This window comes from Grampus griseus, assembly GCF_964374135.1.
Source record: "Grampus griseus genome assembly, chromosome: 1".
In the NCBI taxonomy this organism is placed as follows: Eukaryota; Metazoa; Chordata; class Mammalia; order Artiodactyla; family Delphinidae; genus Grampus; species Grampus griseus.
Window position 1 is genome coordinate 154,566,224 of NC_139017.1, and position 10,750 is coordinate 154,576,973.

Below are 10,750 nucleotides of genomic sequence, written 5' to 3' on the forward strand. Positions count from 1 at the left end.
GAGCCTGCACAGAGCCGCGTTCCATCCACCCACCGGGGGTGGGGTGGGGTGAGGTGGGGGTGCTGCCAGGGCCACGCTAGCCACACCCCTGCACGGTCTGTCGGGAGCCTGCGCCCCACCCTCAGGCTCCCCTTTTTATCTGGACCTCTGATAGCTCACGTGTAAAATGGGATGGGGAGTGGGCAGGCCCTTAAATTCCATGGAATCACCTGGGCCCCCTCTGCTGGCCGCCCCCTGGGACAGGACCCTTTGAGAGGGGACTGGTGGGGAGGAGTCACTGCTGCTGATGCCCCTTCCCCTCCCAAAGCCCTGTCCAGGGAGAGAGGGGTCTGTATTCATGCGCTTCTTCTTCCTGCTGGGGTCCAGTCCCCTCCCCTCTCAATTGGTCTGAAAGACCCTGGAGCGCTACCCGCTCCCAGCCAACCTCCTCGGCCGCCCCTGGAGGAGGCCCAGGCTGCCACAAAACGCTGACTTGGACAAAATGCTGTTTTACGGGGATTTGTTGAAAAGGGGGGAAATCCCCGCTAAGGACTTGCAGCTGTCCAAACACCGCGTCTACCCTGCTGCCGCCACCGCTCCATCCCTTGAATTACCGTCTCCTTTTGCATCCCATCTCCTGCCCCTGCCAGCCCAGCCCCTTCCCAGCTGCCCTGGCTCCTGCCTTCCTTCCTAAGAGGTCACCAGAGAGGATGATGGACTGCCCAAGGTCACCCAGCAGAGCCAGGCTTGAGCCTCAGGGCCCTCCGCCAACCCCTGACACCCCTGCTTGGCCGCCATTCCTCACGGGGAGACCAGGAGGAAGCAAATGGATCACAGCTGTTCCTCCCTGTGTGCCTCTATTCCCTGCGCAGGCAGTTCTTAGCTGAAGATCCTTGATTGAGGCCACGGGGATGTCCCACCTGTTCCCATTCTAGCCAACAGATAAGCCCATCTGGCCTAGGGAGGGGGCTCCCAGGGCCGTGTGACATGTGTCTGTGCGAAGTCCTGGATGCTTCCTGGAGTGAGTTACTGGTGTGATCATTAAATCTGACGGCAAATTGGGCTCATCAGACATTTATGGAGCATCTCTGTGTGCCATCAAGTCCTGTGCTGGTCATGGAGTCGGGGGAATGTGGCGGGGAGAGAGCAGAAGAGCCAAAGAGGGAAACAAGAGCTGTGAGGGAGACCTGCAGGTGTCAGAGGAGCCCGGGGAAAGGCATCCAGTAGGCGTCCAGGATGTCCAAGAATGAGGAAGAGTTAGGAGGTGGAGAAGCAGTAGGGTGAAATGAACGTACAGAGGCCAGAGAGCCTGCGGAGCCTGCAGTGGGGGGGGAGGGGTGGCAGTGAGCAGGGGCTCAGGGGCGCCCAGGCACCCTCGGCTCTGACGGTGGCCGGCAATGGGGGGCAGTCCCTCCCACCTGGGCTGCCACGTCGCACCATTCCAGGGCCATCAATTCTCAGCCCCTTCTCTGGCCAAGCCCCCCACCTGGAGTGGCATAGCCACCTCCCCTCTAAGAGCTAGAGCAAGTTTTCCCTCCTCAAACCCACAGGCAGCTTGGAGCTGGAAGAGAGACTCTCTCTCTCAGTTTGCTTCTCTCTCTGTCTAGCTTGTGCTCTCTGGCGCACTCTCCCCCACTCCCTCCCCCATGGCAGTCTGTCCCAGCGGTTAAGAGCTCAGGTTCTTAACAGACCTCCGCTCAGATCCTGGCTGCCAGCTGTAGCCAGTGGGCACATCACTGTCCTTGTCCCAGCCTCAGACTCCTCACCTATAGAAAGAGGAAGCACAATAGTTCCTTTTTCCCAGGGACCTTGTGGGAGTTAAATGCAGAATATGCAGCACTTAGGCGGTGCCCAACCAGTGGTGTGAGCTGTCATCCTCACTCAGACACCCCTCCCTCCAGAGGAAACACCTGCTCTGGGGTCCTGCAGCAGATCTGCCCCACCTCCACGATGCTGGCAGTGCTGGGATGGGGCAAGTTCAGGGAGCCGCAGGGTGTAAGGTGCGGATGCTTCCTGGAGATCCACCGTGCCAAGGAGGAAAGAAAAGTGGGCAGCTGGCAGGGGGCCCTGCCCCTGCCCGGGCTCCTGAGTGGACTGGGGGCTCTTCCTCTGGCGCCCGGCCTGCCTGTGCTCCTCCACAGTTCTTCCCACCCCAGACACCCTCCCAGCTGAGCCTGAGGCTGCCTGCACCCTCCATCATCCCCCCACGCCTAGTGAGGCCTCAACTCAGCATGGGAAGGGGACCAGGGCTCCCCAGAGCCAGGGTTCTCTTGAGTCTTCCTGTGGTGGTGCCGCGACCTCGGCCTCTGGCCCACCCAGGCCAGAGCTGCTCCCTCCCCTCCCCCTGCTTCCTGCTGCGAGCTCTGCCCCTCCACCTGCTCCCCCAACCCTCTGCCCCCCTACCAGGCAGAACATCCTGGCTCTGTGCTGTGTGAGCACCACCTCCACCCTAACAGCCCCCCCAGCTCGGGTGGCAAGTGCAGGAGGGCCCTTCCCCCTCTCCCGAGAGGACGCGTGGTGTGGTGGTTAGAGATTGGGGCTCAAGAGTCAGACTGCCTGGGTTTAGGCTCTGACAGCACCTCAGTTTCCTCATCTGTAAAACAGGGCCGACAAGCCTCGCAGGGCTGCACGGGGATGGAACGTCCAACAAACGTCAGGGCAGTGCATGGCCGGAGCTTCCATCGGCAGCAGCTGAGTGCCAGGCCTGCATCCTGTGGCCTCTCGAGGCCCAGCACCGATCATGGTGCGGATAGAGCAGGCGGCCTGTGTCGAGGGAAGGCGTTCTGGGCGAGATTCTCAGTCTAAGCTTCTGTTTCTACGTCTAGAGAATAGGAGATTGTAATTGCAGGAGCTGGAGGGGGGTCATTAAGAGCGTTAGTGATGCGAAGCTGGTGAAGCCCCGCCTGGCACGTGGGGAGCCCGTAGGTCACAGGTGTTACTATTATGCCGGGGCTGAGGGAGGCTGAACGACCCGCCCAGGGTTACAGAGAGGTTATGGCAGAGCTGGGCTGGCAGCTTCACCGGCCTTCTCCGGAGTCCCGCGTTCGTTCCTGCAAAGCCCTGAGTGATACTGAGTTTGGAGGAACACCGCACTGCAGCTCCAGACTCAGCCCCACGTGCATCCCTGGGTGTGCACAACGCGCCCGCACTCCCTCCTGCGCCCGGGCAGGCGCAGGTGTGGAGAGGCCCCTGGGTGGGGTGAGGGGAGCCGGGAGCAGGGATGCCAGGGCAAGTGAGACTTTCCTGGGGCGTGTGAAATGCCAGGCTAGTCCACTGTGCAGATATTGATGGGTGCTTGCCGTGAGGCACTGTGATATCTCTAATCATCACAGCAGCCTTGAGAAGCAGGTGGTTAGCCTAGCTTTAAAAAAAAAAATTTTTTTTTAAATTTGTTTTATTTTATATTTTTGGCCACGACCAGAGACCGAACCCGGGCCCCCAGCAGTGGAAGTGCAGAGTCTTAACCACTGGACCACTAGGAGATTCCCTAGCCTAGCTTTTTCTAAAAAGAACTTTATTGAGATACAATTCACATAGCTTACAATTGGTTCATTAAAGTGTACGAATCAATGTTTTTTTTAAGGTATTCACAGCATTGTGCAACCATCACAACAAGCAATTTAGAACGTTTTCATCACCCCTAATAGAAGCCCTGTGCCCGTTAGCAGTCACTCCCCATTTCCACCCCCCCAGCCCTAGGCAACCACTCATCTATCTACTTTCTGTCTCTATAGATTTACCTATTCTGAACATACAAATAGAATTAGATAATATGATTTTGTGACTGGATTCTTCACCTGGTATAATGTTTTCAAGATTCATCTGTATTGTAGCATTTATCAGTATCTCCCTTCTTTTTATTGCTGAATGACAGTCCGTTGCATGGATATACCACACCATCCATTCATCAGTGGGTGCACATCTGTGTTGTTTCTACTTTGTGACTGTTACGAATAATGTCACCATGAACATTCATGTACACGTTTTTGTGTGGACGTGTTATTCCATTTTACAGATGAGGAAACTGAGGTTCACAGAGTGGAAACCTCTTGCCCAGGCTCCCCCAGCTGGTGAGCGGAGGACTCAGGCTGGCCATCCAAAGCTGGAGCCTGTGCTTCTTCCCAACCCAGGCCTTGTTCTCAGAGCTGAGCTAAATGCTGTGACAGGGCTAGATCGGGACACAGGAGTGAGGGGTTAACTCTATAGAGGAAGGGATGACAGCTTCCCTGGGCCTTGAAGGACGAGTTGGAGAGAGGAAGAACACTGCAGGCAGAGAAATAGCAGGTACAAAGGCCCAGAAGTGTGAGGCTGCCTGGTGTCTGGGGCAAAGGTATGGGGGAGGGGAGAGGCAGAGAAAGGGGTGGCAGGTGATAGGCAGGCACCCACTAGGTGATTAGATTTAAAAGGCTTTGAACGCCATGCTGGGCACCAAGGACTTTTTTTTAATGTTTGTCTGCATTGGGTCTTCATTGCCGCGCGCAGGCTTTTCTCTAGTTGCGGCGAGCGGGGGCTTCTCTTTGTTGCTGTGCGCGGGCTTCTCATTGTGGTGGCTTCTCTCGTTGCAGACCACGGGCTCCAGGTGCGCAGGCTTCACTAGTTTTCGCACACGGGCTCTAGAGCGCAGGCTCAGTAGCTGTGGCGCACGGGCTTAGCTGCTCCACTGCATGTGGGATCTCCCGGACCAGGGCTCGAACCCGTGTCCCCTGCACTGGCAGGCAGATTCTTAACCACTGTGCTACGAGGGAAGCCCTTTTTTTTTTTTTTTTTTAAATCAATTGATTTTTGGCCACACGGCTTGCGGGATTTTAGTTCCCCGACCAGGGACTGAACCTGGGCCCCTGGCAGTGAGAGCACGGAGTCCTAACCACTGGACTGCCAGGGAATTCCCACAAAGGACTTGATCCTGAAGGCAGTGGGGAGCCCCAGAAGGGCATCGACATAATGTGAGGTCAGAGAGACCTTAGTCAAATCCCAGTTCTGGGACTTCCCTGGTGTCACAGTGGTTAAGATTCCACGCTCCCAGGGCTTCCCTGGTGGCGCAGTGGCTGAGAATCCGCCTGCCAGTGCAGGGGACATGGGTTTGAGCCCTGGTCCGGGAGATCCCACATGCCGAGGAGCAACTAAGCCCGTACGCCACAACTACTGAGGCTGCGCTCTAGAGCCCGCGAGCCACAACTACTGAAGCCCCCGTGCCTAGAGCCCGTGCTCGGCGCACCACAACGAAGAGTAGCCCCCTCTCGCCACAACTAGAGAAAAGCCTGCGCGCAGCAACGAAGACCCAACGCAGCCAAAAATAAATAAACAAATGAATGAATTTATGTTAAAAAAAAAAAAAAAGAATCCACGCTCCCGATGCAGGGGCCTGGGTTCGATCCCTGGTCAGGGAACTAGATCCCACATGCATGCCGCAACTAAGAGTTCTCATGCCACAACTAAGAAGCCTGCCTGCTGCAACCAAGCCCCAGTGCAGCCAAAAAATAAAAATAAAAAAATCCCAGTCTGCTTCCTAGAGACCTCTGCGTTAGTTTTGTCATCTGGAAAATGGGGATGACAATAACAATACCTCGTTAAAGTGTTAGGAGGATTAAGTGAGCTTCCATCTCTAGAGAGCTTAGCCCCTGGCTGGCAGAGAGCCAGCCCAGCACATGGTAGTGGGTGTAATCACCAAACAGTTTCTGGCAGAGCTGTGCCAAGGTTAGAGATGCTCTGGAAGGGCATCTGGCCGCCAAGTGAATAGTTAGGGGGAGGCTACTGTCCAGGGAGGGGTCCTCGGTAGACTTGGGGGGGCGGCGATAGAGAGCTATGGGCAGGATTAGGAGAGACTCTGAGACTTTGAGAATTGCTTGTGAATAATATCTAAATCCTGATCTTTTTGTGAGTCCCTGGGCCCGTTGCCAACGTACCCATGGGCTGGCTTGATGGCCCCTCTCGTTCCTCCCTGCAGCAAAAGCCTAAGGACGCCATGCGGGGGGCTCTGACGTCCCTGTCTTCGCTGCCGCCACCTCTGCTGCTGCTGCTGCTGGTGCTGGGGTGCGGGCTGAGGGCGGCCGCCAGCGGTGGAGCCGCCGGGGCAGCGGGCTACCCGCCGGTGCAGTACGTGCAGCCCATGCACAAAGGACCCGTGGGGCCGCCCTTCCGCGAGGGCAAGGGCCAATACCTGGGTGAGCACCTCCCCGCCCCGCCCCGCCCCGGACAGTCCTGACCCCCAACTCCCTGCCTCCCGACCTCCACCAGCTCTTCCCAGGCGCCCCCGCCTCCGGCCACAGCCCCTCAATCCCCACCAAAGACTTTCCCATCTCCACTTTCTTCCTGATGCTGGTCCGGGGCGGGTGCAGAAGTGGGGTGGGGAAGTGGGGTGCCGCTGGCTGGCGGAGATGGTCTTTAGGTAGAGGGTGGGGCGGGAAGGTTTGTGGGGAAGTGGGGAGGGCGGGGCGGCTCAGATCGGCTCTAAGGAGGGATGCTGGTGCCACCTGGTGGCCACTCCACCCCGGTCAGGCAGGGATGAGAAGCTCTTAGGGAAGGCCTAGTCTGGGTGGGTTGGGTGCTAAGAGCCCTGGGTGTGGATACCGGGCAGTTCCCAAGGTGGCCACTGAACCGCCTAAATTCCATCTTCCATGAGAGCAGGGAGGGGGAGGCCGGGACTGGTCTTCACGAACAGATACAGAACCTTGTCTTCTCAAGTTGCACCACACGCTGGTATGGGGAGTGGGAAGATGGGTCCCCTGTTCCCACTGTTCAGGCCCCTGACTGACCCCTTCTCTCTCTTTCTCTCTCAGAAATGCCTCTACCGCTGTTGCCAATGGACCTGAAAGGAGAGCCTGGTCCCCCAGGAAAACCCGGACCGCGGGGTCCCCCTGGCCCTCCTGGCTTCCCAGGAAAACCAGGCACTGGAAAACCAGGGCTACATGGGCAGCCTGGACCCGCTGGCCCCCCTGGCTTCTCCCGGATGGGCAAGGCTGGTCCCCCAGGGCTTCCAGGCAAGGTTGGCCCACCAGGGCAGCCGGGGCTTCGGGGGGAGCCAGGGATACGAGGGGACCAGGGCCTCCGGGGGCCCCCAGGGCCCCCTGGCCTACCTGGGCCCTCAGGCATTGCTGTCCCTGGAAAACCAGGTCCTCAGGGGGTGCCAGGGCCCCCAGGATTTGGGGGGGAGCCAGGGCCCCAGGGAGAGCCTGGGCCCCCGGGTGATCGAGGCCTCAAGGGTGAAAATGGAGTGGGCCAACCAGGGCTTCCTGGAGCCCCAGGCCAGGGGGGTGCCCCCGGACCCCCTGGTCTCCCTGGTCCAGCTGGCTTGGGCAAACCAGGTTTGGATGGGTTTCCTGGGGCCCCTGGAGATAAGGGTGAGTCTGGGCCTCCTGGGCTGCCAGGACCCAGGGGGGAGCCAGGAGCTTTGGGCCCAAAAGGGCCCCCTGGGCTGGATGGTATGGGGGTACCAGGGTCAGCAGGGGTGCCAGGGCCACAGGGCCCACGAGGGGCCAAAGGGGAGCCAGGCACCCGGGGCCCTCCTGGCCTGATAGGCCCCACTGGCTATGGGATGCCAGGGCTGCCAGGTCCCAAGGGGGACAGAGGCCCAGCTGGGGTCCCGGGGCTCTTGGGGGACAGGGGCGAGCCAGGTGAGGATGGGGAGCCGGGGGAACAGGGACCACAGGGCCTTGGGGGCCCCCCTGGACTTCCGGGGTCTGCAGGGCTACCTGGCCGACGTGGGCCCCCGGGGCCTAAGGGGGAGATGGGGCCTGGAGGACCCCCAGGAGTGCCTGGCATTCGGGGTGACCAGGGGCCTAGTGGCCTGGCTGGGAAACCTGGGCTCCCAGGAGAGAGGGGGCTTCCAGGGGCTCATGGACCTCCTGGACCGACTGGGCCCAAAGGCGAGCCAGGTTTCACGGGCCGCCCTGGAGGACCAGGGGTGGCAGGAGCCCTGGGGCAGAAGGGTGACTTGGGGCTCCCTGGGCAGCCTGGCCTGAGAGGCCCTTCTGGAATCCCAGGACTCCAAGGTCCGACTGGCCCTATCGGGCCGCAGGGTCTGCCAGGCCTGAAGGGTGAACCAGGCCTGCCGGGGGCCCCTGGAGAGGGGAAAGTGGGAGAACCTGGCATGGCTGGGCCTACAGGGCCTCCTGGGGTCCCAGGTTCCCCAGGACTCACGGGCCCTCCTGGGCCTCCCGGACCTCCCGGGCCCCCTGGTGCACCTGGGGCCTTCGATGAGACTGGCATCGCCGGCCTGCACCTGCCCAATGGCGGCGTGCAGGGAGCTGTGCTGGGCAAGGGGACCAAGCCCCGGTTTGGGCTGGGCGAGCTGTCAGCCCATGCCACGCCCGCCTTCACCGCTGTGCTCACCTCGCCCTTCCCCGCCTCAGGCATGCCTGTGAAGTTTGACCGGACCCTCTACAATGGCCACAGTGGCTACAACCCGGCCACCGGCATCTTCACCTGCCCCGTGGGCGGGGTCTACTACTTTGCTTACCACGTGCACGTCAAGGGCACCAACGTGTGGGTGGCCCTGTACAAGAACAACGTGCCAGCCACCTACACCTATGATGAGTACAAGAAGGGCTACCTGGACCAGGCGTCTGGGGGGGCCGTGCTCCAGCTGCGGCCCAACGACCAGGTCTGGGTGCAGATGCCCTCGGACCAGGCCAATGGCCTCTACTCCACCGAGTACATCCACTCCTCCTTTTCAGGATTCTTGCTGTGCCCCACATAACCCATGCTGCCCCGGCCTCCTCCTCTTTAGCGGTAGAGAGACCTTCTCACTTACAAAGAACCTCCATTTAAAGAAAAAACCAAAGGCCAAACAGAGGCGGGAGCAGAGGCAGCCGCGGCCTTGGCCCGAGGAGACTGACTGGGTTTCTCCCTCCACGCAGGCTGAGGTGGTTTCTGGAAGAAGGTGGCCTGCGTTCCTCTCCCCCGAGTGTCTGTGCAGCGTTGGGGTTGTGCCCCCTCTCCTGCCCTGCCTGGCCTGCAGGCAGGGCCCCAGGACGTTCTGCCCAGCTGGTGGAGACCCCTGGCCCCCGTGAGTGCTGGGCCCTGCTGGGCGGCGAAGGATGCTGCTGCTGTGCGAGTCAGAGCTGAGAGGGGACTGAATTCCCCCACCCATTCCCCCGGGGAGACATCTTCGCAGCCCTGCCCTTCCTGCCTGCCCACAGACGGCCCCTGCTCAAGGAAGGGGGCAGGGCCTCCCTAAGTTCTTGGCTGCCCCGCGCGGGACCTCCAGCATAAGACGGTGGGTCCCCTGAAGAGTTTTTGTTTCTCTCCAGGGGAAGGGAGAGGAGGGGAACCATCGAGGTGGCCAGTGGACACCCTGTCAGGACTGCCACCCTAGCAGTGGGGCGGTGGCATCAGGCCTGTCCCTGGCAGGTACAGGCGTGTGGCCCCTCCTTCAGGCTCCCAGGAAGTGCCGACCCCCCTTCACTGCTCAGGCTGCAGCCATGGGGAACGGTGGTTTGTGAGGGGTAGGGGCATGGGTCTGAGGCAGGATGGCAGCTCTTCACGTTCGTCTCCATCCCCCAGGCTGCCCCCACCAGCTCTGGCTCTGTTCTTCATGAGGCCAGCCACCCAGGCCCCTAGGGACCGCCACAGGCGGGCACGAGGCAGGATGGGCAGTCAGCGAACATGAGTAGTCCTCCCTTTCTCTCCTTTCACCTGCTGGGGGAGGGCTGATTTTCTCAGACAAAATTGTAAGGGATCCTTGCCACCCCCAACCCCAGTATCCCCAAGGCAGAGAGCTTCTTGTTTGCCCTCAGAACAAGGTGCACACAAGCTTGGGGATGAAGGCCACCGCCCGCTTTTTCTTAATAGCCATATGATGGGTGTGTGTCGACTACAGGGGTTAGTCTGCTGGGGCTTCTTCTCCTTCACCCTCTGGTTCCAATTTCCTGTCCTAGGCAGGATTAAGGCCCAGGAGGATGAGGCCCTGAGAAAAAGGGTGCCAACAGGCCCGTTTGGAATGAGTTGGATGTTTCTGCCGTTTTCCCCAATCAGAGCTCCACCCTGCAGGAAACAGACAGGACCCCCTCCCATGCCCTCAGCCGCTAGTTCAAGCCGAGTGGATAGAGCTGAGGACCCAGCGTGAACCTGCTCCAGCTCTGGCCCATGCCAGCCTTCCTTCCCATGTTGAGGAAGGAGACTGGCCACTGACTTCTTTTTTTTCTTTTTTTAACATCTTTATTGGAGTATAATTGCTTTACGATGGTGTGTTAGTTTCTGCTGTATAACAAAATGAATCAGCTATACATATACATATGTTCCCATATCTCTTCCCTCTTGCATCTCCCTCCCTCCCACCCTCCCTAACCCACCCCTCTAGGTGGTCACAAAGCACCGAGCTGATCTCCCTGTGCTATGCAGCTGCTTCCCACTAGCTATCTATTTTACGTTTGGTAGTGTGTATATGTCCACGGCACTCTCTCACTTCATCCCAGCTTACCCTTCCCCGCCGCCCCATGTCCTCAAGTCCATTCTCTAGTAGGCCTGCGTCTTTATTCCCGTCCTGCCCCTGGGTTCTTCATGCCACTGACTCCCGACTTGTGACTCTGTGGCTCCTCAGGCCCATCGCCTGGCCACAACTTCTCCAAACAAAGCAGACCGTTTACTTGCTTTAACTTGCAAAAGGAGAGACAAAAACCCAAATCTGCCCAAGTGGCACTTCAAGAGCAGGTTGTGGCTACGGTTCCTGGTGGGTTTCTTATTCATCGGCCCCCACGGGTACTAAGTCTCAAGTCGTACCTCGGGGAGCCATCTGCTCAGCCTCCTTCCTGGGTCAAAGCCGCTGCCATCTGAC

At 59.4% G+C, this 10,750-nt stretch overlaps 1 protein-coding gene across 1 annotated transcript; it reads left to right on the plus strand.

The window, feature by feature from the left end:
• Positions 1-5,926: 5,926 nt before the first annotated feature.
• Positions 5,927-8,674, plus strand: COL8A2 (collagen type VIII alpha 2 chain; the record flags this gene model as incomplete). The annotated part of the gene is made up of 2 exons (XM_082657783.1): positions 5,927-6,140; positions 6,756-8,674. Exons 1-2 carry the CDS (start codon positions 5,942-5,944, stop codon positions 8,672-8,674), a joined length of 2,118 nt encoding a protein of 705 aa, XP_082513909.1. The 5' UTR covers positions 5,927-5,941.
• Positions 8,675-10,750: the final 2,076 nt, after the last annotated feature.